The sequence below is a fragment of the Trachinotus anak genome, unplaced genomic scaffold (assembly GCF_046630095.1).
Source record: "Trachinotus anak isolate AG129_WGS33_773 ecotype Australia unplaced genomic scaffold, CSIRO_AGI_Tana_v1 ptg000026l, whole genome shotgun sequence".
In the NCBI taxonomy this organism is placed as follows: Eukaryota; Metazoa; Chordata; class Actinopteri; order Carangiformes; family Carangidae; genus Trachinotus; species Trachinotus anak.
The window spans coordinates 13,793,469-13,820,309 of record NW_027273877.1 but is presented as its reverse complement, the minus strand read 5'-3'; the positions used below and the strand labels follow the sequence as shown (position 1 = coordinate 13,820,309).

Genomic DNA, 26,841 nt, shown 5'->3' with positions numbered 1-26,841 from the left:
ACCCTGTGAGCTGAATTCTCAGTGAAAACCTCAGCACAGCTTGTGTTTTTTTTTTGTTTGTTTTGTTTTGTTTTCCACTGTCAAACTCCACCATAAAATGCTTCACTTGTTCTGATGTTGGCTCTGACTTAAGAAAATCAATCAAGGGAGATGAGAAAACTCGCCTCCACTGCAAAACAATAGAGTGCCAGTGGAGATTCTGCTCAGCCAAGCATCAGCTTGCCTTTATTGGTTATGTCGTGAGCTGCTTTAACACCACCTGGACAGGTGTGGAGCACCCAAATCAAATTCAAGGTCCGACAGGTTTATGTGGAGGAGGAGGGAAGAAATTCGACGTAATAAACAATCGATATCTGTGATATTCACTGCTGAGGATGCTGATGACAGAGCGCTGCCGTCTTTGCCCTGACTTGCCATTTTTGCAGGCTGCGTTTCATCACATCAACCAGAAGTGGGGCGCAAAGCAGAAAAAAAAAAAAAAAAACATGACATAAGTAATCAATATTAAGCAAACATACAAGCATGTCAAAGCAGCCAGTAATCCTCTTTGTAGAGAGCGCCGTGGCACTTCCAGGCAGCAGCTCGAACAGGGAAGCTGACAGGGACGTAAATGGCACCTCGAAAAACAAAGTGTGAAATCAATGCTCTATTACTGGAATATGTAAAACATGGTGAAATACTTGCTATAGTGACATTAGTTCTAGTCTTTGCTTTGCCTCAGGAAACCTGCTCACAGTGATTTACAGTAGCCTTAAATAAGCCCTGCTGTTGTTAATGCATTACAGTTGTCATTGTTACCATGAGGCTGAGCTTCTGGAATATTACATCTTGCCCTTTACAGCTGTGACGCTGGGATGGCTGGAATGCCTTTTCACTTCACTCCTGTCTGCTTTTGTAATTATCACACATGAATGGAGTGAGGAGCAGCAGCGTGACACCCAGGTCTTCTGGGTGCTCAGGGAGAACAGGCTGTCACTCATCCCAGCGAGTGGATCACAGTCATATGGGATTGATACTGGTAACATCTGACCAAGGCTGCAGTAAAATATCATGGGCCCCAGGACTCAGTTTCCTCACAGGCCCCTGTTCTCTCTTTCTGTACAGAAATATTTTTTAAAAAGTCACTTTCTACCCAGTTTGCTGTGAATGTGTCACAGAAATATGAAGCGAGTTTTTACATATGTGTGAACTAATCACATAAAGTCATAATGACTTGATTATTTGTTATTGTGAGCAACAGGAAATCATGTATTAAGTTAAATCATCATGAGTCAGCATAACCTCAGTATATGATTTGTACCTTTAAGTGTTAAAATATTATCTAATGCTGGGCAGCTAGGCTTTTTCATTAGCCTAGCCTAACATTTGCGTAGCATTTGCTGGTGTCAAAGCCCAAATTCATAACCTGGAACTGTGCGTTATGAAGTAAAATGGTTTGGACCAGTTATTACTTGTTTGTTAAACTGTTAGCTAATGTTTTCACCTACTTATCTAACTACTGAGGACCTAGCTTGCTAACGTGTGGAAGCAGGTGTCCTCATCGATGTTGAGGGATTTCGACAGGGGGGGTAAAGAGTACTGCAACTGTGCTCAAGTACTGTAAGTAAAAGAAAAAACAAAAAAACTTTAATTAAAGTAGCAGTAAAATCACTTCTGTAAAAATGTTCTCAAATATAAAAGAACAGAGTGAGTCAGTTCAAATGTACTCTGAGTAAAACTAACACTATTAAAGAACATCGTTAGGCTACCAGGCAAATACTCTGGTCCAGATGAGAACCACACTGAGAGCAACCAATAAAGTCCAGTCAGGGACTTTGCATACAGCTGATCATTACAGATATACACTTATTCGAGCAGTTCAGTGGCAGCATCAAGCTAAAGCTAATGCAACAGTGCTGCAGTAAATCTTCCCTTATAATGTTCAGTTTTTATTACAATTGTTGCAGAGTTCTTGGTGTTGAGCTAAAAAATCATAAAAAAATCATTCCTTTCCTTTTATGGCCCCAGTTTGTAGTTTCAGTCATTTACCACACAAAATGTGAATGTAGCTGAATTACCAATAAGTTACTGCAAAATGTAGTTAAACTACGAGTTAATTACATGCAGTTCACTACACCCCAGCACTGCCTTTAACTGATGCTGGTCCCAGTCTTTCATATTCCTTACTAGTCTGCGCTCCTGCCTTCTGTGAGTGGAGGAGCTCATGTCATGCACATTCATTAGGACTCAGATGGGTTAATTAGGGAGAGAAGCAGCAGCCGCCGCCTCCACGCTCATGTCTCCAGAACATCAAAGCTGTGCTGGCCCGCTCGGTGGTCAGCCATCTCACTCTTCTCTTTCTTTGCCCACAAGTTGTTGAGCGACATCGCTCTTTAATCAGCCTTTGCATCTGGGGAGCACTCTGCCCCACAGATATCATGCAAATGAGCCCACCTCTCTGTGGTGGAGGCCTGATGCATTCTGGTGGTCTGTCGCTCCGCACTTGGCACTGGAACACTCCGTCATTACATAAGATTGAATTTGTGCCGGCCCGAGCCGAGGCAGCGCTGCTTTTCCTGCAGTCTCACAGGAACAAAAAAAGTTTACCTCTTAACCCGCAATTCAGTTCTGGCAAGAATGTAGTTGTTTGTGTGGGCTTCCAGATGGATGGAGCTGGAGAGTGATCTCTTCTGTTGGCTCATGAGGTATCTGTGGGCGTGCACCTGGGCCACTGAATGTGTTACTTCTGGCTACATTCACCACAGTTTAATAAATTCACAGAAATGTCTTAAATGCTGTTTTGGTCATTATGGGATATTGATTTTAGATTATTTTAGCAATAAGCTGCAACAAAATGTGAAAAAACAAAGGGGCTGTATACTTCATGAATGCACTGTATTAGTGTATTTTCATAGACCTTTGGGGGAAATAAAAGTAAGCATTAGATTTCAACAAATAACTTGTGGGATACACATTTATGTCAATGTTTTCTTCTCCAAAACAGTTTATTATTTTAGCTCAGATACAATTTACAGAAAAAAAGTGTGGTTCAGATGCAGTTAGGTTTGGACAACGGAAAGATTAATGATAATAATACTCCAAGTACTACCAATGATAAAAATAATCAGAGAGCTACAACATGCAGGCTCAGTAGCCCAGCAAGCCGGAGTCGCCATGGAAACATGTCATTATGTCAAAGGCATGGTTGTGAACGCTTTTGAAAATCAAAAAGAACAACAAATACGTTTTGTTCGGTTTGGTTTGAAGAACATCTGAGTCAATTTTGGTCAAGACCAGACACAGGAATATGATTTTAAGGCAAACACATCAACAAATAAAAGGCAAACTGCAAATGTTCTCTTTACAGCGCCCCCTAGAGGTCAAAGAATACCATATTTCTCAAGCTACCTCCAGACATGGTCCTGAGTCTATGTACAAAGTTTAGCTTCCATACATAAAAGCGTAATACGGCCTCACTTCCTGTTTGGCAGCTTTGCTGCCATATTCGATTGGCTGTGGACAAATGCTTTGTAAAATCAAAATGCCATGTGATAACTTTTGTAAGTCTTGGTTTTAAGATTATCTGTTCCAATTTAATGAAGACTTAACAGAGATGGTTTGAGGAGGAAAAAAACACTTTTATATAAAATCCAATATGTAGGAAAAACCCAAAATGGCGAGAAAATCAATCATACATTTCGAAAGTTCAAATCTGACAGATAAGAAACAGATAAGACACTTGGTGAAAAGCATCATGGGAGAGTCCTCAGTCAGTGAACCTAATTTCAAACCTTTCTACCTCACAGTTCAAGGGGCTGCCATAGACCAGAAGAAGAAGAAGATGAAACACATTGGGAACTGCTTGACCCCCCCAACAACAATAACTACAGGCTGGTCACAAGATGCAAACTCCTTTACTTTCACCTCACGACATAAAACAAAAAAGATGCAATGTCAGTTCAACCTGATTGAACTTTGACCTCCATATCACCACGACTCTGGTATGTCCAGAGGGGACTGAATGGTCATTTGGGAAATATTGGTGGTTTTTGTCCTACAACTTGTAGAAAGCTGTTACAGCCCTGCTCACACAATTCCCTCTCCCACCACACACACACACACACACACACATCTCAGGAAATGTTTTTCTTTGCTCAATGAAACGACTCATTTCACCAAACTTGCGACATGAGATCATTTCCTCTGCCGTTATTCTGACGTGCAGCCACGCAGGAGCGTGTGGGAGCCGTGCAGGAGAAGCGACACTCCCACCATTTTGGCTCTGCGTACGAACAGCCCCTGGGCCGTGTTTACTGTGTTTCTGAGCCCGTTCAACCTCCACACCCATGGGGCAAATGTGAGACACTGACATACCCCTTTTGGCCCGGCTGAGGGACCTCGGAGCACATCCTGAGCTGCTTCCCGAAGTCCCTGGGAGACAGTCACCACTGCTGGTACCATGAGCGGCTGCTGAAGGCAGTGGCACAGCTCATCATATCAGACATCAGCAGCAGCAAGTGCTGCTGGGAAGCATATTCCTGTCCTGACATCAGCTGAGCAGCTGAGCAGCAGAGTCCAGCCCAGAGAGACAGCAGGCCTACTCCAGCAGCTGACTAGCAGCTCCAGCTCCGCCACAGCAACATGAGGCCCGCTGTGGTCGTAGTGACTGCATCCAGAGAAGGCTGCACTTTAGAGGAACACCACGCCAGCGTCCCAGCAGAGGCCGGAAAAAGAGGCTGCTCACTCTGCAGGGGCATCAGTCCCCAGGTTTGAGGTGCTGCATCTCTCACCTTGGCTCAACTTTTAGCCATTTGAGCTCAGGAAGAAAATTGCAACTCCCCCACTTTACAGGAAGATGTGTTTTGTCTGACATGGTATATTATGACACGTGACTGCAGTGCATTCTGGTCTATTAAGGCTCCAGCTGGTGAAGGAATTGGTATCTGTCCCCCCCGATGTGGATTCCTCCCTGCATGACGGCTGAGTGTTAACCTCTCCACCAAAGCCTGAAATTCACTGTTTATCATTCAGATCTGTGACCAGTGGAGAGCTGAGCCGTCTCACTCTGACATCACACCATCAACAGCTGACCAGGAATCACCAACCACAGACGGATGTCACAGCAGCTGTTTGAAAGCACGCCCGGGTCCGTGGCGAACACTGCCACTGTTCACCGGCTGATCGTATAATCCCTGAGCGGCCGCTCAGAGAAGAAACGTCCATCCTCATCTCTCTCATTTCCATTCCTCTGACGCAGGATGTGACAGCCTGCAGATAAGATGACTTCAGTAACATCCTCTGACGGCAGCTTTCACCTTCCTGCAGGTGTGCGGAGCTGCTGAGTGTGTGCAGGAAGCTGGATGAAGGTACACTGAGCCTTTGTGCAGACACCCCGCTCTGCAGCCATAACACAGAGAGAAAGTGTGATTTTAAACCTCACAGTGACAGCTGCATATTCCCAGACACCTTTGAGTCATCCGAGACAAAGCTGTCGCCTCTCATCAGCGCTGTTTACCGCCTCATATTATGGCTTTCACCTCAGATTCTGGGGCCTGGGCTCAGCTCCTGGTTCCTGCGCAGATCAGTGTGCTTTGAAATGCAAATGCACACGCAAAAGAAAAAACACAATAATATTGAAGATAAAGGTTAACCACAGGATAACCTGTTTTGATTAAATCAAAGCAGCACTGCATCACATCTGCATGACTGTGATATGAGCCACTGAATGTTCTGAGTATGTTCTAAGGCCAAGCAGACTGGACGTGAATCAGACCAAGTTCTTCTAATGGAACGACAAATATGTGGTGTGTGTGCTCTGCAGACCGACACAGGGAGGTGCTTCTGACCCGACGACTCCTGCAGCAGGACCACATCATCTGGTTTCAAGATGTGACAGGTTTGGTTTGGTTTAAGCACAAAAAACGAGTTGATTAGGTTCCAGGGACCATTGTGGTAAAATGACTGCATGGTTACGGAACTAACCACAGAGCGATGGCGTGTCGTGTTTTTGTCGGTAGGAAACAGGAAATGAAGCGTGGTCACGTGTCATTCACCTGCACATGAAGTAGAACATGTGCCCAGTAAAAAGACACAGTCATTAGCAGGCTGTTCCCGACCCGGGGCCCCGTCCGAGATGCAGTGGTGTCAGTTGCATACACCCACCTCTGAGCGCAGTCATTTATTGTGTACTTAATTTAAAAATCCAAACTTTCCATTTTGCAGAGCTGCTGTATCTTTTGGTCATTGAATCTCCTTTCAGAAATGGGTATTAAGTAAAAACTTACACTAAAAAATGCAAAAAAACGAGGACATTGAGTGGAATTTATTTTAATTTTTTTTCTGTTTTTGTGTAAAAATTGAAATTAAAAACCTAAAAAAAAATTTCTAACCACACTAAAGGTGTCTTTCTCTCGAGTGTGTTTAACAGCAGATCCACGTGCTGATTACACAGTACGTATCTTATAGCTACACAGGTGAGACCTGGACTGCTCACAATAAAAGTCCACTTTTTTCATGCAGTTTTATTTTGAAAAAAGACACTAATCAGGTACTGAACCGTGTGACTGACATGTCGTGAATCAGAAAACGAGTCTGTATTTCCCCGACCCCCCCCCCCCCCCCCCCCCCCCCCCAAAGCTGCTGGATATTGGCAGGAAGTGGAACATGCTGTCGCGCACGCATATCCGGAGCGCCTGGAACGCACTATTTCATCCACACCAACGCTCACCCTCACTCTGCCACAGCACAGACAATGCAGGCGGCCCAACACACGCTACGCCGTTCTGAGGAAATCATACACAGGCATCGGGTTCCTCCATCCGAAGCCGATGATTGAATCGAAATGTGGCCGGGGGTCGCTCGGCGTGACTCATGCACTTCCCAGGAGGCCGTGTGGAAATGGACTGTGCTGACATTCAGTGAGTGACTGGAACTGCTAAAGCCAATAAAGACAGCAGCTCTGTAAGCTGCAGAATAACAAATCAACCCTCTGACACGCTGCTGTCAGAGATTAAAAGCTAATGCAACTATCGTCGCTGTCATTCTGCTCCACTTAGCCGTCTCTGATTTAGATGTTTTGGGGGATACATTTTGTGTGTGTGTGTGTGTATGTTTTGTTTTGTCAAAGTGACCATTTGGATGAGCTATTTGCTGTTTCCTTTCATTATCCTCCAGACCTGCTGTGCTGCTTTTCAATTCAGGCAAAATGAGCCCGCCATCTCGCCAACTGTAATTGCTGAAAATTCATTTGTAGCCTGCAATTATCCTGACTACCCTTTGCCTACAACAGCATTTATTCAAAGGGAAGTATATCGCGCTCATCTAACACATTCTCAGAGAAAACAGGCTGGTGGAGGAGGGGTGTCAGGGGGTTGTTGTTGCTGCTGCAGCCATCATCTGTCATGGGAGGGCCGGCCAGGGAGATTGAAAACAATACAGCCACAGATCAGGGAGATTTACTGAGAGACTGACCAAAAAAAAAAAAAAAAAAAAAAAACCTTTTAACCACCATCCTACTTTTGCCGGTGTTATCAGCTGTTATTAGCCGTGAACAGCCGTGTCCATGTGCAGGTTGAGGCCGGCAGGGACGTCCATCTCCTCCCAGGGAAAAACCATCTGGGCTTTTTTTCAAGCCTCTCAAATCCCTCCAGTGCATCTGTTGCATTCTGGGTCTGTGTGGAGAGCAGCTCCTAAAGCTAATAAATGCTTGAGCTTGTAACATTTCCTCGGCCAACAGCGAGCCCTGCAAGCAACGTTTTGTTGTGAACCAGCCCCCAGTTATTTTAGACAGCAGAGCTGGGAGAGGATACACGACTTCAACATGAATATCAATACAGTTTGGCTTTTGTTTGGAATCACAATGAAGGCTGAGCACGGAGCTGTGACAACGCTGACCTTTAAAAGCCAGGTTTGGTTAGAAAACACAGAGGCTCAGGTTATATAAGGAGAACCTGTCCAACACGCCAGAGAGAGCCACAGTTCAGCTCTGATGAGGGACAGCGGCTTCACAGAGGAGACTGAGAGGAGACCCATCTCAGGTCTGTGTGTACAAGTCTGGAATCAAGACTTGTTTAGCCTAGCTTAGCATAAAGTTTAACACAGTGGTTCCTGAACTGTGGGCTGGGGCCACAGTGGTATTGCAAATGGGCTGACAAATCATTAATTACATAAATTTGGCTTCCGTATTGTCCAAGATTTTCAAGTGGGCCATGAGTTGGAGAAGGTTGGGAACCACTGGCTTCGGATCAAGTGCTTAAATACACCCCTAAAGTCTTGATGATGATGATGATGATGAAGTTTTTCCATCCAAGCTGAACTTCAGTGCAGTGCCTCCAGGTGACACGGGATTTGGCTTGGACTGGTTCCTAAGTTAATAAATAAATGAAGACTTTACCCCTTTAATGTAAAAAAGTTCTGGCTTTGCCCAAATGCAATATATGTACAAATGTTGAATTTTCATATATGACATATGTGGACATATAAAATAAAAGCACATATGTAAAAATACATATATGAAACCTGTTGGAATGATTTCATATATTGACATATATGTCCAGCTCACACAAACATGTATGTTTATGTATGTATGCTTATATTACAGACATATGTTGCATAAATATATCTCCATCCCAAAGTCTGGTAATATATGTTGATATTATAAACAGTTGAGTCCAAAAGTCTGAGACCACTTTCCTAAAATGGAACGATAGAAAATTAATGAGAAATTAATAAGTAGAAATTTTATTTCTTTAATTTTAATTAACATATATGGTTGCAACATGTTATTCTATGTAAAGATTTATTATTACAAATATCATTACAAATTTTACCATGGGTATTTCATATATGTTATATATCCAGAGGATTTATATAAGTGATTATAATATAGGTGACATATATACAACATCACTTTTGATATAGGGACATATATGTCATATATTACATTTCTGTATGGGTGCCTAAACTGATGGACCAGATCCTTTCATTTTGTTCTTGAAATTGTTCAGTCAAAGATCATAATACGGAGGCTTTGAAGGGCCATTTTTTTCCTCCTGAGGCAAACACATAGACAAAAGTTATATCTTTATGTCTTTGCTGTTGTTCAAACGTTTCCTTGTGACCACACCACAAAGAGAAACAAACCCTCACACGGGACATATATGTAAAAAATGAGCTCCTCCATGATGATTGGGCAGGTTTGAGTCAGCAGAGCCAGGCTGGCTGCCCCCCCCCCCCCCCGTAAAGCTAGGCTAACCATGTCCTGACTGAAGCTCTGTGCTCAACACAACACACGAGATCGATCCTCTCATCACTGTCAGCAACAAAGCAAACAGCCATATTTCTCTAAGCTGATAACCTGAGTCAATGTGAACGATGCTGTCATATGAGGGCGGAGGAGGAGGAGGAGGAGGAGGAGGGCTGAGGCACTGACAGTGAGTGGACACTGCTGATTAGTCAGGACCATGACAGTGGCACACATTGTCAGAAGCACACACAGAGCACCATTTGTCATGTTAATGACTGTTTTGCCAAAGCGACAGATGACTCCGCTCACCCTCCTCCCCCCGCCCTCGTCATGTGTGCCGGCCAAGACGAAAAGCATGTTTCGCAGAGTATCTTTTCCTTTTTTTTTCCTGGCAGCAGGGTCTGAGCTGCAGCTGCAGCCCTCTGCCTTTCTGTGTCATGTCAGAAGGCATCACCTCATCGTCTGACTCATGACTGGAGAGGATGTCCGCCGCTGCCGATTGTCATGAGATGGCTGCAGCGATGGCACATTTCCCTCTCACCCCTGTGTTGTCATCACTCTGCTGCTGGGGGGCGGGGGGATGGTGGGGTGAGGTGGGGGGGGGGGGGGGGGGGGGTGTGGAGTGGTAATGACCTCCTCCCAGCCATAGCTGTCCTTGCAGGCACGGAGGAGTCATAAAGGAGGAGGAAGTGGAGGCTGCTGGGAGGCTGAGTACCTGCCCTGCGGCTACTAGAGGGGCCACTAACAGACTAGAATAGAACAGAGCGAAGCAGAATGAAATAATGGAAAAGCAGAGAGAAACATGGATAATAGAGGCCAGGTGAGGATAAATGTGTCACTTAAAAGTATGTAACAAAAGTTTATTATTAAAGGGGAGCTGCTAGATTCAGTAGGCTAGCTTTCACACTAAGCTAAGTGAAACAGGTCCTGGATGCCTGTACTAAACACACATGGAGATGAAGCTAGTACTGATCCTCTCCTGTCCAACAAGATCACATCAGTGTCATGATGTTCCTTTAAAGCTGCATCAACTAAGAACTAACCAGTGAGCTGTGAGCACAACACTCACTTCATCAGCTGACACAGTAGAAATGTTAGTAGATAGTTGTATTTATTTCTCTGTAACCCAGTGGTTACAGAGAAATAAGATCATTCATGTGAAGTTGTGTTTGTGTCCACCTGATGGATATAAGTTCGATATTCACTCTCATTTAGCTCTGGTTTGGTCCGAGTGGTAACTGCAGTTCCTCTAACGACCACCAGAGTCTGGCTCCAGCAGTGAGTCAGTCCCCACAGACTCCCATGTTCACATGTCTTTACAGCAGAAAGAAACATGTTTACAGCCTGGTACAGAAACTGTACATTTTATTAAGCACTAAACTTATGTTTAAGTGAGGGTGTGGCCGCGTTGAGTGACAGGTTTCCATCTGTACCTCAGTTTTTCCTTCTGCACCTGTTCTGCTGTGTTTATTAAATTGCCACATCTTCAGTATCTTGGTCAAGCACACTTCCAAATGCGGGCTGGAGGAGCCAGGACAACCTGAGCCAGAAAACCCAACGTATTACTCACACTGGCTTTCAGTAACCAGTGGTTGAGATCCGTGGTAATGCAGAGAAAAGCTCAGAAATGTTTTGCAATTTTCAGGCTTGAAAATGGAAATAAAAAGACACATTCTTGAAAATTAACAAAGTGCTGTTTGTGTTTAATGTCTGTTTGTCTATTTAAGGTTAAATGCGATTTAATGATGAATAAAAAAAAAAAAATCAGCTGTAAAGAGCCCCTGATGCATTCGATAGAGAATCGATGGAGACAGTAAAATGGTGGTTGAGCTGAGTTGTTCCTCTCTTCCACTGGTTTAGAGAGCAAAGCAGCCACACATCTCCATCAGGCAGCAATCACTAGTCATCTCACGTCTGGCCACAATAGGCAGCGGGGAGGGTGAGAGGGAGGGAAAATGGAGAGCGCCATGTGCCTCTGACAGATCCCAGTGCAGCGTAATGAAGCCCACCGTCACTCTGGCTCGTGTGACAGCTTCCTGAGGCCAGATGGCACTCGGGCTTATCCAAGAGACCTCTTCCTGGCACCTCCAGTACCCCCACTGCTGGAACTGAAATCTGGGCACTGTGATGGTCCACTGCAGCTCTGGAGCAGGCTTCAACCTGTGGGCCCCAAAGAGGGGAACCTATTGATGTATGATGCTGCTGCCTCACTGACCGTCCCTCACAGCATGTGTTGGCCATGAAGGATTGGCCTAATGCTCTAAGATGTGTGCTCTGCCCTCCACCCTGTCAACAGTGCATTTGGAAAGTATTCAGACCCTTTACTTAGCTGAAGCACCTCTGGCAGTGATTACCGCCTCGAGTCTTCTTGGGTATGATGCGACAGGCCTCATGTACTGTGTCCTTGGTGATGCATCATGGATCCCCATGCTCTTTTCTCTGCCAGTGAAACTGTAACCAGGGGACTCCTCGCTGTCAGTCCCAGATACAAGAGGCACTGGTATGTTGCAGCAGGGCCGGCATAAAAGAAACCCAATGTCATCCTGGTGCCAACCCGACTTGTTGGGGCAGAGGCAGATCCTGACTGCTCCAGATGTTTAAGGAGCAAACACAGACCTGAGCTGGTTTAACTGGAGACTTGAAAAGTCTTGATTCTCATGTTTTGAGAGGATAAAACCTCTGAAGAATAAAAAAAATTAGTTGACGGGCATTACTATTACCATAGCTTTGAATTTGTGTGGTTTTAATGGTGTGTGTTCAGAGACTTAAACTCTTTGTAATTTGTGGTAATGATTTACTTTAATAATTTAAAGACATTTCCTGAAAAGAACTCTGTAATTTGCTGCTAATTATAAGGAAAATAGAGACAGTGCTCAATTGGTTCACTTCCAATTCATTAATTCTCATAATTGCTGGCCTAACCTAAAGAGTCCTTCTGTCAGTGCACAACAAACGTTCTGAGCCATGGACATGAAAAATATGAACTTTGTCTACAAATGTACTGTGAAACATATGTGAGCAATAAAGTTCCCAGTAATAAATGGAGCTTCCACTTTCTTTATAATTACTTTGGTCTTTGTGGCAAACATCCTGGGAAATAACAAATTAAGCAATTTACTTGACTTAGGCCTGCACTAAAGCACACTGACATAAAGGGATCTTTAAAGGGCCCATATTTTCCACTTTCACAGTGTTTTATTTGTAGTGCTGATCTCCATCATAAGATATATCTGTGGTCTTAAGAACCAAAAACCATCTCAGTGTAGTTTTACATCTCCTCTCTCAGGCTTCTCTCTGGAGCTCTAGTAACAACAGAGAAACCAAATCCCGCAAGGTTGGATGGTGGGTCCAGGTGGGCGGGGCTTGGGGCGTGGCTGAGAGCAGTGACTGCTTTGTTGTGACATCACAAAGTTCCAGAAGTCCTGACGGCTGGTTTTAAGGCTCAGTTTCTGAATACAGGCTGTGTGCATTTCTCTGTGGACTGAGGCTTTGATACTTTCACAGTATTAATATAGAACCTAGACCTGCTTTATAATCACAAACACATGGACATCTACCTTTATACAATCAGAGAGACTCGGAGATGCTGTAAGAGATGCTAAACATGACTATAACCACATTTAATGCTGTGTTCAGTTGGTTAAATAAGTTACAATCCTCTCTGAAGCCAGACTGTGCTGAGTCATGCAGCAGGTTGAACAGGGGAAGCCAGTTTTCTCCTGTGACCATGAACGTCTCATGATCTGGTTGAGTTTCAGCTTTGACCGAAACAGTTTGTGGAGCAGAATACCTAAGCGTGATCATTTCATTTCCATAAAGAGGCAAACATTGACTTTTGTCCCTGAAAAGCCGCCGTGATACGTGGTGCTCACTGGTCTGCAAATGAAAGAGGAGAGGAAGTGAGTTTAGCTGTCCTCAGCCTGGCAGTATCAGTCTGGCTGTGCACTGAATACCTCTGGTTTACTGAAACACCAGTGCGGTTGTACTTTTGAAAGGGTGTAAGCTACACAGCCCCTGCCAGCTGTCCAGCAGGGTGTGTGAGGGTGAGGTGGTGAAGGGTGATGAGTATCTCCGCTCACACTCCTCTCTCAGCCTGTCGGCGCTGCCGCTGCCTGCAGAGCTCGCCGTCCCTTCACACAAGACGTCTGCTTCAGCCCAGCATTCACACACACACACACACACACTGCGGCGGGCAGCGTCGCACATTAGCACCTTCCCGGCAGCAGCTGGAGGTGTGTGTTTGAGGCATTTGAACCACGACACAGAGGTGAGAGGACCGCTGCGCCCGTTTTATGGACATGCAGCAGACGTTTCTCTGTATTCCAGCTTCTGTGAACGCTGCCTCTGCATTTACATAACTTGGGTCTCATATTTGTCATTTTTGCTCATCATCTCTGTCACTGACGGTCACGTTCTCACAACTTCACAGCTAAAAACAAATCTGCCTGCTCCAGAAACGTGTGCTCATTTTCAGGTCTGATGGTCCAGGTGAGTTCCCCTTCCCCAGTGTTTCCTGTGTTGCAGCCCCCCCCCCCGCTCCACTCAGCGCCATCTCACCATCTCATCAGCCCCGGTTCTCCAGTGACTCTTCACCAGATCATTCAGTCTGCTGGTGAACTCTAGTCCTGACTGACCTTCATCTCCCTGCGCCTCAGGATCATCCTCCTCCTCCTCCTCATGTCTGGACCAGCAGCTCATGTTCCCTCCTTCACCAACAGACTCTGCATTGAGCCACTCACCCACTGCCACAATCTCTCTGGGCCCTTAAAGATCAGTTATTGCTCATAACAGTTTGTTGCCTCAACAGACTTTGTTGTGGCAATGAAACCATGTTCCCAGGCTGAGAACGCTGCGTCTCCACTGCAGCCTCACAACAGGGTGTGACTGCGCTGACCTGCAGGGCAGCCGGGCTGACCGCAGCTGACCTGAAGTAGTGCTGTAGCTCAAACCAAAGCAAAGTCTACTTTACTGCTCTGTTCAGACATGAGCCACTTTCCTGCAGCTCTGCTGAATCTGTGTTCATGCAACGTGTGCGTTTCCTGCGGCTGCTGCTTCACATTAAAAGCCTTCTACCAGGGAGCCAGCGGGAGGCTTTTATTGTGCAGCAGCTGCAGAGCAGGATATGGAAGGTATTTGTGACCGAGTTGGCAGAGCTCATCTGGCTGTGGGACTGTTCAATGAAAACTGGTCCACAAAAAAACATCCGGCCGCATTCAGCACTGTTTCATCAGCTTATCAGTTTTTTACATTACAGGCACGGCTTGATTGACGTATTACGTGGCCCCAGAGTAAAAGTTGGGCCCCTACTGACCTTGACATTGGACATTGGAACAGAGCTCAGAAGAAGAAGTGTTGTGTGGCTCATTTCATATGTTTCTATGACAACGAATAATATCTAACGTTCATTGTGTTCATTTGATGTATTTTAGCGTCATTCAACAGACACCATTTCCCATAAGCCCTAACTTTTCATAGGCTTAATGTTACAGCTCAAACAGATCAGGTGTATCAGTCAGTGGTTAGTTTATTGTCTGTGAAAACAGTGGGACAGTGGAGTATCCGTGGGTAGTTCACTGTCTGTAATCCAGAGGGACGGTGGAGCATCTGTGGTTAGTTCACTGTCTGTAATGACAGTAGGACAGTGGAGCGTCTCTGGTTAGTTCACTGTCTGTAATGACAGTAGGACAGTGGAGCATCTGTGGTTAGTTCGCTGTCTGTAATACAGTGGGACAGACATGACTGTCTGCTGTAGATGTTGTTAAATACTCCATGGTTTTATGGATATGAACAGAACCAAATTAAAATGATGGGGACACCTCTGTTCCTGTACTTGTAGTTTTTTTCATGGAAGTTGTAGTTTTGTTTTTTGTTTTTTCTGTGCTCACAATTTAAATGGTTTAATTTCCTTCTAGCAGCAGCTGAAGCTGATGCAGATTTATCTTTTTCACCAATGAAAAAAATTGCTGAATTAGAGGTTGAGTTAAGTTACAGAAGCTAGTGGACCAGAGCCCCCCCTACAAATTATGAAAAACCCCTGAGGGTCTGTGGTTCAGTTGGTAACCAGGTCTAGATTGCATGGAGATGGAATAAAGGCGAAAAGCATTAGAAGCTGCAGACTGCTGTAGTCTCTAACTAGCACCTCTGCAACATGTTATCAAGGTAAACATCACCACTCACCATTATCACTCATCAATTACTAGAGACATATGTTGTGAGTCAAATACGCAGCCTAACAAGCCCTCCATTTCTTCACTGTCACTCTGCTTTTCTCTATCTGTATTCTCATCTGCATTCCCTTTCTCTCTGTTACTCTCCACTGTGCACACTTTTCCAGAACACCTTCTCCCCCCGGCTCTCAGGCAACTAAATATAGTGACTGGTGCAGACAGCTCGGCCTTATAACAAATGCTAAGCAGAGCAGAGCAGAGAGGAGCAGTGGCGGTGGTTGGGTGTACTGTGGCTTCACTTCAACAGACAATGAACCACAAGCAAACAGCAGAGAAACCACACGAAACCGCGTCACAGCTGCAAACAATGAATACAAACTGAGATGTGCCTCCAATACCAAGATAATGTCACACAGCTTAGAGCTGAAACCAAATCCATGAAATATGATCATGTAAGTGCACTTAGTATCAAGACTAAAACCACTGGCTTCTGACTGGGCGGTGTAAAAAGCAGCAGAGATTTATTCTGAAACTATACAGGAAACAGTGCATCTAGTTGAAGTTTATTTAGTCATTCATCATATTTTCACAAAGTATCTTACAATCCAGATTTAAGGATATAAAATGATGGTTTGCACCTAAAAGGCTGTGATTTAATAGATTTAAATGTAATTTTTGTATCAGTGTCTATATCAGCTGCTTTGTGGAAGCCATTTTGGATTGACTACATGAAACGACCCTGTCTCCTAGAAAGACAACTAAAACTAAACCGCAACAGCAAATGAGCCTGCAGCATGCTTGAACCAAGATGTAACAATGCTGGTGCCTGCAGAAGTAAAACTAAAATTTGAACAGTAATGTGTGTTATAATTGTCATGCCTATGTTGTTATGGTTATTGTTGCAACTCTACTAAACAAAGTGACACAAATTAAAATGTATAACTTCTGCCTTGTAGAGTGCTGACATCATCACTAGGGGCGGGAAGCTCTAATGTTTTCTGTCACTTCTAGGTCACTTTGGATATAAGCGTCTGGCAAATCTGTAAATGTAGGTAATATGTTCTGATCATTCAACATTGATAAATACTGGTTTCTTTATTTCTATTATTTCTTTATTTTTGATCATGAAACTGATGCTTATCAAAGAGCCCAGGATCAGATCTTAATTTACAGCAGTATGAACTCAACACCATCACCAGTTATATCACCTGTGTTCATAAATATCCTGTTATACTGATGCAACATTTTGCAGCTCTGAGTCAGGCTGAATAAATCTTCTCCTGAGGGATGAACTTCACTTGACGTCACAAGTTAAAGCTCCGTCCAGTCTAAAGGTAGATGTCCATGTGTTTGTGATTATAAAGCAGGTCTAGGTTCTATATTAATACTGTGAAAGTATCAAAGCCTCAGTCCACAGAGAAATGCACACAGCCTGTATTCAGAAACTGAGCCTTAAAACCAGCCGTCAGGACTTCTGGAACTTTGTGATGTCACAACAGCCAATCAGAAGAGAGGCTCAGAGCCTCACTTCTGATTGGCTGACTGACCTGTTTTAACTAGAACTCCAGAGGGAAGCCTGAGAGAGGAGATGTAAAACTAAAATGAAATGTTTTTTGGTTCTTTAAACCACAATTATATTTTCTTATGGATATCAACACTTCAGATAAAACACTGTGAAAGTGTGAAATATGGGACCTTTAAAGGTGGAAGGTTGTTAACCAAGGTGAGACTTTGTAAAGAGGAAGGTTCACAGGTTTGTTTTCTGTCCAATTTATAGGTTACACCTAGATTTACAGTTTTTAAGGCATCATTTCCACAGTAAATACAAGTTGAGCTTGAAGACAAAAACCCTCCAGAAGGATTTCAGTATAGAGTGGCTGAAATCTCCAAACTCCGTCCCTCAAAAACGTTTGATGTTATCAGCCTCAGCTCAGACTCAAACATTTTCTTGGACATTCAGAAGCCAAACCTTCATGTCAAAGGCAAGATAAAGTATCCCTGTGTGCGCCAGAAACCGCTTTCATCTCGCAGACGGGAACAAAATAAGATGCACAGCGCCGTGGTGTCGATACCAGCTCAGATACCAGTGGGTCCGTTTTCCCAGAACTGACTTTTTCAGGCTGCTTGATGTTCGATGCTGCAGGATGATTAAATTAATTGAAAAGGCGATAAATGCAAGAGTCTTTGTTTTATTTGCATGTGCTTATCTGGTGATGTGTGGGTCGTCCGAGGCTGCACTGAAACACAACCATTTGAAATAGAGAGAAGAATGCAGAAAAATGAAAACCACCTCCTACACTACCATTAGCAGCCAGTGGAAAAACAAAAAAGACCATTAGCAGCTGACTGGCACTGGGAAAACGCATGATGGCTGGAGGTGTAAAAAAAAAAAAACACAAAACCCCCCCCCCCAAAAAAACCCAACAACCCTCACACGCAGTCAAGAGCGAGTGTGTGTATCACACGTCTGTGCATGAGTGTGTATGTGAGTGTGAACGGATTAACCTGCTCGATTTGCTTTGGTAAAATCGATGGTAACATACAGACCATGAGTAATTCCAGTCTAATTAAAGGCATCAAAGATTCAAAAATGTATTTAAAAAAAAAAAAAAGCTTAAGAGGATTTGATTGTGAACCCAAACAGCAACATGAGTGTCGTAGCTTTCCCTGCACGCAAAGACCAAACAGCAGGAGCCAATTAGTCATTAAATCAATAACTGATTCAATCAGCCTCCTCCAAACTAATTAAAGCCCCGGATCGAGCAGACTCACCGAGAACTCCGAGCCGGTAGTTGATTGTGATGACGATGACGTTCCCGTAGCTGGCCAGGATGCTGCCGTCGATCATGTTCCCAGTTCCCTCCATGTAGGAGCCTCCGTGGATGTAAACCATGACCGGCTTCAACCCGTTCTCATCGTGGATATCTGCAAAGAAGCAAACCGAAGGCAGTTGATGGAAAGCAGGGGGTATAGTATCTATGCATCCATAGATTAGCAAAACACACTAAAAGCAAAGATCATAAAGGGCCCGAAAGGCCCCGTCTCTACTGAGTGGCAATTCAATTAACTGCACAAGATGAACTGATGTTTTAAGGGCCTTGAGGTGGCTCCCACTGTATATTTTAACCTTGAGGGGCCCCTGAGCGGCACAATGTCACAATCTAGTTTTAGTTTCTAAAATATTTAAGTCAGTATTAAATCTTCAATTATATCTTCAATAATTCAACATTTAATCTGATCAAATTAACTTGCCCCTTCCTCCACTAGTGAGTTAATATATACATATATACGGATGATTGTACCTGCAACAGGAAAACAACACGGTGTTATACTCTGACAAGGATCATTCTCCACTATGAAAGACTACTGTATGTATCATACAGAGATGAAGAATATAACTAACAATGACATATCAGCAGATCCTCATTATTTTACATAAACAAATGAGGATTAAAGATCCCTCAATGAATACAGACTAAATACAACCAACAGTAACTTTACTCTACTGACATCTGCAGCCAATAAAATACCAGTTTAGCTGTGATAACCTGATACTGGTCGATACAGCAGCCTGGCTGATTACCAGTTGGTCTCTGGGATGTCCTGTAACAAACCAAGCATATTGGGTAAAATCCAATACAGACAACAGAAAATTTCTGCCCCAGGCTGAAAGTAACATATATTGTAGGGGACATTTTAATTCCAACTGTTTCATTCTTATACAGAGACAATAACAAATATTCATGGAAGCCATGAGAACAAATCTATTGATTTAATTTTTTTTTTTATTTCCATTTTTTTCCATCTGTGAAAACAGTTGAAACTGTTTTTTTTTTTTTTTTGTTTTTTGTTTTTTTTTTTAACAGGCACTCTCAATGGCCAAAAATGGCAGTTGCCTTATGAAGGTTGTTTTCACAGAGAAAATTTTTTAAAAATGATCCTGACAAAAAAAAATAAATAAATCACTTGCCATTGTTTTCACAGATTGGAAAAAAAAAATAAAAAAATGATCCTGACAAAGCAAAGAAAAAAAATCTCACTATCCCAACAGAACCGTTTAAAATATACAGCACTTCTACAGTCTTTCATATAAAAAAACAAAAAAAAACATACCTCTTCCACCACTCTCTGAAGCTAACATGAAGCTAAGCTAAGTTGAAGCTAACATACAGTGACAGTTTGGGGTGGATCTCGGTCACACAGGACACATGCAGGACATTTATTCTTCATGTTGCAATCAACAAACCCACACTAAACACCATCCATCTCTGCACGAAGGCAGATTAGTCTGACTTTTTTTCCCTTTTTTAATTTAACACTGATTGTTTTACCGTGGAGCACATTAGACAGAGTGTTGGTGCTAGAGGTTTGACATTCTCACGCAGACCCTGATGAGAGCTTCCACGGCTTTAACCCTACAATCTCCACATCCGTCTCCTTTCCTGCCTCCAATTCTTCTCTGTATAATGCTCAGGGAACGCTGCAATTAGGCCAGATGAATACCTTGTTTATGAGGCTCTCCAGTTGTGATTAAGCTGGGTGATTAGTACATGTGTAGGTGGTGATTATAAATTAAGACTAGGTCATTTGCATGAAAGAAGATGGAAGGAGAAGATATAAATCCTCAGTACAAGCAGGGTTTACAATAAATCAGTTGGCGGCATCTTCATCATCATCAGCAGGCCTCAGCTGACTAACATGAAATCCTCTGGCCGCTCTCTACCAAGACTTAACAACAGCCAGTCTGACGCATAAATAGTGTTGGTGAACATATCTTTCCACTTTACTCCTTTTAACCCAAAAGAAAAAACTGCAAAAAGAAGTATCACTGTTGTCTGCACACAGCATCTCTCAGATCTCCTGCACTACAGTAAGCTTCGATCGCCTGGAACCAACACGCTGAACAAACCCATTATCCCCGGCCCTGCAGACCGGGCTGCTTGGAAGTCTCTCAAATGTCACTTGGGATGAGAGCATCTGCTGAAGAAAATATCAAACTGAGAGAGGAGCCGGCCAACTCGTTCCGCCTGCTACTGTGAGAGATCCAGAGCAACTATTTACCTCCAGTGCAGAGAGGCAGGACTTTATTTGAGACAGGATGTTGCTGCCAATTGAGCCGCTGTTGAGAAGCATCTGTTTTCATTTGCTGTTAATGCAAAAACAGCATCAGTGCAACAGTCATGTGACTCCACTCTGCTGCTGTGTCTTTCTAACACCGTTTTTGTTCATCAATTGCGTCAATTTTTTTTTTTTTGTAAGCCAACGTAAGTGAAACTCAACACTGCCTCCACAGCTGTTTCACAATAAAAGCCTGACTCACAGGGAATAATTCCCATAATTCCAGACAGGATTAGGATTAGTGGTAATAGCCACATCTCCAACCTAAACTCAAGGCTTGAACGGTGGCCCCAGCAGTGAAATGCAACACTTCCTGGAGTTAATGTTTCAAATTAAAGGCCTTAGGTTAGCCTTTTTTTTTGAGCGGGCTTATTCTGACACTTGAAGTCTTTTCTCTGAAGCTGCTTTCACTGCTCTGATGATATTCTAGTTTCACTACGAAGCCTGGACAAGCCCTGACCCCGCAGCCCATCCCAGTAAACTGCCCTGTGTGGAAGTGGAAGAGTTTTCATCTCAAACACAGTGCAGGAAGCGTTGGAGCTGCATAGACAGTACTGTGCTCCAAAAAAAAAAAAAAAAAAAACAATATAAAAATAAAAGCAACAGGATGTTGGTAATGTATGAAAACATCTTCTAATTGGCTCACCGACCTGCTATCAACACTTCAAATAAAACACAGAAGAAGAGTGAAATATGGGACCTTTTAATACGTGAGCTTTTAAAGGTCGGGTCACTGCTGGACGTCCTTTATTTGTTCACACTGAGACACAGCCATTATTTCAACACTGGCATTTATTAGGAAACGTTGTGCGCTCAGGAGCATGTTATTTAAAGTCACTCATGCCACGTTAAACACAGACTTCCACATCCACTGTGAAGGGAAAAACTAGGTAAAGAGCTCCACTCTGTTCTGATTTAAAGAGGATGCCCACTGCCTACACCAATCACTGGCTTCTCTTCCAGTTGCTGCAACAGGAAAACTGGCTACGCTGTACATGTTGTACCTAGGTAGGCCTGGCAGAAAGCAACACAGCCAGACAGGTGGGGGGAGAGGAGGGGTCAGAAGGAGTGTATCATTCACCTCCTCCGCAAAAGAAAACAGTGAGGGGAAAGAGTGAAAAGCAAATCTCAGTGGCAGGTTATTAATCTCCACTGTGCTGTGAGTGGGGGCCCAGGCTTTACGAATACTCTGCATCTATTTTACGACTCCTCACCTGTAACCAAACGGGGGGGGGGGGGTTCTGAACAGTCAGCCTGAGGAGGTACTGGGGTCCGTACCCTGGGCCCCGGTACAGTTTGGCTCTGGCTAAATACAAAGCTGCTAATTACAGAGGCAGGACGGCAGGATGGTGTCAGAGAGTTCCTGTTTGTTATTTAGCTCCACATTAGGAGGCAGCCGGTGGAACAGTGTGGGCGGCGGCGGGAACAACCTTGAGGAGGCAGATGCTCATAAAACAAGAGCGCTGCCATTAAGTTGTCATAGACTCTAACTGATACACATCTGATGGTCGCTGCAGGCCTCTGTGGGCTCAGACACAACTATTCAGCTGGCTCTCCATCAAACAAACAGGCAAAGTGACTGTTACTGCCCATCTCTTTTGGAGGCAGAAGTCATGGGGTGGGGGGGTGGGGGGGTGTTGTCCACTCATGGTGCTTTAGTATAGCAGAGAGATCCCCTGCAGATTTAGAGCCATGTTTGATGGTTAGGGAAGGGGAGGATGGTCTCGGGGCACCGTGTCCCCATCCTGTCAGCGAGGAGTGCACTTAAAACTAAAGAAATCAAAGCGCTTCAAGTGCTCTCCTCTCTCTCTCTGTCTCTTACTGACGGTGTGTGTCTCTCGCTCTCTGCACTCTGTGGAGCTGCCTGGGTGACTGTGCAGCGAGTTTGTCCCACACATTCATCACTGCCACCCGGGCCGGGGGGATAATATATTTCTCCACTGGCTGTGCAGCGTTGCACACATTACTCATCTTTATAGGGGAGAGTGGGGGTGGGACGGTGGGACGGTGTTTGAGAGTGCAAGGGGAGGGGGGGGGGCTTGTTTGAGGGGAGGTCTATCTGAGTTTTTCCATTGCTTTCAGTGTTGTCTACTGAGAGTGGGACAGTTAATGGAGGCGATATAAAGCGAGTCCCCCTCCACCACTATCACTGCTGTCTGTCCCGTCATGCTCTCCACGGACACCAACCTACTTCCTGTTCAATACAGTTCTACTGACATGCCAAAACACAGCCGGCCTCCTCTCTCCAGAGCCACAGAAAGTCATTACTGGGCCCAGAGCCAAACACAAACCTGTCAGCAACAGCTAAAAAGCTCCTGAAAACAGCCTAATGACTGCTGGCTAAAGAAATGTGAAAATCAAGGTATTAAGTCATTGACTTAACTTTTACCTCCAGTACGTATATATATTAAAAACTGCATTTTGTTGGTTGGGTACACTGGGAACGGTTGCGACACTTTTATCACCCTACCATTTAAAGATCATCACAATGTTTATTGGAATGTAAAAATTCAGATCTTGCAACTGACCTCAATCCTGGGGGTGGTTGCAGCACGGATCAGGGATGGTTGCAAATATCAAAAATACATTAAATTTCACTGATTAATTCTGAGAATACACATTGTTTTACAAAAATATTATAGAATTATTTATTCAATAATATTCAGAGAATTGAGTTCTGTGTTGTGTAGAGCATTGACCCAACCTGGAGTCAAAATAGACACAATTTATCTAGTTTATTACTTATGATGAACAAAACAGGCAAAGTTAAGACCGTGAGGGACAAAATAATTCACACAATAACTTGTTTGTATTTTATTATACGTTAAAATGAGCAGTAATTGTTACATCTGTTGTGCCGCACATATAAACGCTGCTGTGCGGTCTGTTTTGATTCAGCTGCTTAGCTCGGGGGCAGTTACAGTAACCCACCCTATCAGCCATGACAGAGCAGCATCTGCTGGCTCGACACACGGACCTTAACACGTGCTAACCACGTCAGTTAGAAGTCAACTGCACAATGACTCAAACTAAGTAAGACTTGATTTATTCACACAAAAGCTCTATAATACAGCTCTCGAAAAAGAATTACTTTCATACTCATACCTCCAAACTACATTTCCCCTACATATGTGGTTCAAATACTGTTTATGTTGTATAACACACTGGGCCGTATATCACTATGTGCGATATTAAAAACAAATTTTCCTTCGTAATTATTAAAGCTATAGCACTAATTGCCTAATATAGGTTTGTACAATATAAATGATGTAAGGGAAAATACCTGCTGCTGTGTTCAGCTGCATGATGGAGTAGAAACAACAACGCTCTCTGTCTCTCACACACAGGCTGCCTCCCTCTCCTCATCGCTAACACACACACACACCTTACAGTAGCTCTGTCACTGTCTGTCTGTCCACTTCTCTATGTCTCTATTTTGGTCAGATGTTTTCTTCCTTTGCCCTGAAGCTGTCCCTCTCACCTGCAGGCTGCCTTCTTTCTTCATACTGTTTTTTCTCTACCCTCTTTCTCTTCACTCACTCCCTCCACCTACTGTCCAGATTCAAGCTGAGCCAGGAGTAGTTACCCCACTTCCAAGCTCTTAAATACATAGATACAGTATATATATATATACTTTTTTTTTTCCACACGTTTATCTGAATACCGTATGCTGCCCCTCTGCTTCGAGCTCACCATAATGTGTCTCTCTTCAAAGGACGAATGCAGTAAAATCTCAAACAGCAGTTCAAGTAATACCCTCAGCACTTCTTGTTCTGGGCTCATAATTGAATAATTATAATTGAGTTTGATTCAAATAGCCGTCTTAAGGCGAGCACTTCTGACAAAGGCTCCTTCAACGGCGACGAGTAAACTTCCTGAAGCAGTGATGAGTGTGGGGGAGTACAGCATATAAGGTCTGAGAGCGGCTGTCTGCAGCGCTGCGAGGTTTCTCTGCAGCAGCCGCTGAGGTATAGGTGGAACCACAGGGGAGCCACAGCAGTAATTCATTGCCACTGCAGATGTTCAAACAGTCAGAGAGCATCGATCCTGCATCGCTCGCCTGAAAGCACAGGCAGGCCGAGGTAGCGCCTCTTTATCCAGAGCTTTCTCCAGGTGTGCGAGTGTTGGCCTTTCTCTGTAGTTTCAACACGGCACAGCAGAAAGTAAGACCATCAAAAGCTGACACTTTCACTCTTCTTTAGCTTTTATCTTCATCTCCATTACACTAAAACTGAGCTAGAAATATCTCAGTAGGACCACTTCTTCCTGCATAATCAAAGGCATTGGATTTTCTCTCGCAGGTCCAAGGTGGATACTGTCTTTTTCCTCACACCTGCTGTGGGCAGATGGTGTGTTTTTTTTATCTATTTTAACAACACAGCGCCATCTCCCAGCGATCTGGCTCTTCTAATTTGAGGTAAACTATGCTACATCTGTTAGATACAAATCCAATATATGCTGGTGTTTCCTAACCAGGCTGATGAAACCCCAGAGGAAACCAGAGCTTTGAGAAGATCCCACCACAGACCAGGACTAAACAAATTACACTTTCCTAAAGAAAATAAAAGGGATCCTTTCATAAAAATACTCCTGGAATCAGTTCAACTTTTAAACAGTGTATCATGTCATTACATTAATGCAGCAGATGGTTGAACCAATGAGACAAAAGGAGCCAGGCAACAAATCACTAAGCCCTAGGATTAAACCCTTGGATTAAAGGGCCACTCCACCCACTTTACACAGAAACATCAGTGCACTCGTCATGGAGAGTACTATTCAGCCTGCGAAAACCAGAGACTGTCCGCCTATGAACAACCAGCCCACAGGTTATTATGACCCATAGTTAGGTTATGTTGCTTGGCGACATCTAATGATCGTAGTAATTATGACAGGAGCAAAGGGAAAAGTGCGGTGACGTAGTTTATGTCCACATCAGGAGGAGGTTGGGCTGGATGGATGGGTCAACAAAACACAGGGACCGGTGTTTGAGTCCCATGTGAAAGTATCAGTTCGTGCTGTTTATTTTATCCTTTACCATAACCCTAACTGTAACCATGACAACAAAGATCTAATCAAAGGAAGTACTTATTTTAACCCAAATCACGATCAGTGGTTTTTATGCCTAAACCTAACCAAGCCATGACTGTCTATCATTGCAACCATGGCGACCATGGCAACCAAGGTACAGTTGGTACAGTGCACATGTTTATTATTGTAACCATGATAACCTAGGTCCGGTATGCCGGCCAGTACAGGGGCACTAATTAGAGAGAGACACTCCTATGGGTCATGGAACAAACGACCGACATGGCTGTTCAGGTTGGAGGACTGGTTGGAAAACAGCTGCATAATGTCTTCTGTGACTCTGGAGGAAGTTTAAGAAGTATGATAAAATAACTTCTCAATACTACTAAGAGAAAAGAAATTTATAATAGAAAGCCTGGCTTACAAACTAGACCTGTAGAGTTTGAAAGATGTGAGCGTTTACCAGGAGACAGAGAGTCGATTTTACTATGGAAACTGTACCATTCACTGTCTTCTGGAGCTTGACCCAAATAAGGGGTGAAAAACCAGCATATCTTGGCCTGGAGTATGCCTTTAACGACCAATCAGCTCTATTAGCTGACCTATCATCAGCTATTTAAGTATAAGATCATAGGACAACAACATCATGGTCAAATACTAGTATCATTTCTCATGAATCCTGTTGCTTCCTATCAGCTGCTTCCTCATCCCACTTTTGCCATTGCCCTACCCAATGTTGCTGAAACGAATCGAAACTTGGGTAATTCAATGATAAAACAAAACGTTAAAGCTACACTCATCACATTTTTTATATTAATGATGCGTCAAATGACGCTCATAGGGTGAAAACCTGCAGGGAATTATCTGCAGTTCCACAGGCTGTTTTTAGCTTCTTTCAGCTCATTGTTTTGGTCGGCTGGTGAACATGGTGGAGCATCTGCTGGTAGAGACCAAAAACAGAGCTAAAAGAGAGTGGACAAAGGACCCAGTGAAATAGTCCCCAACAAAGTTCCTTTTGATTGACAGAAATGATAGTGAGCAGCTGTGACCTACTTTATATCTGTGAGGTGTTTTTAAAGATTTTCAGTAGCTGAACTTGGAGCTCAGAGGGAAGAAATTAAGACAAGACTTTTTCTCTTTTCATGGGATTTGTTAACAGTATGAAAAACATAATAACCCCAGACAAATTAAAATTAAAATAAAAAAAATAAAATACACTAAGGTCCACATTTACATATGTAATAGCGAGAGTGTATTTGCACTGCGCCTCTGACAATTTGCATGTAATTAGCACCTGATCTTCTACAG

At 43.7% G+C, this 26,841-nt stretch overlaps 1 protein-coding gene across 3 annotated transcripts in view; it reads right to left on the bottom strand.

Annotated features, from left to right (window-relative positions):
- Nucleotides 1-26,841, bottom strand: part of nlgn4xa (neuroligin 4 X-linked a) — a 98,353-nt gene that overhangs the window by 40,489 nt on the left and 31,023 nt on the right. For all 3 annotated transcript variants that reach the window (XM_071464592.1, XM_071464591.1, XM_071464590.1), the window contains one exon: nucleotides 18,163-18,315. In XM_071464592.1, coding sequence (XP_071320693.1) covers nucleotides 18,163-18,315 — 153 coding nt within the window. The remainder of the gene's footprint in view (nucleotides 1-18,162; nucleotides 18,316-26,841) is intronic.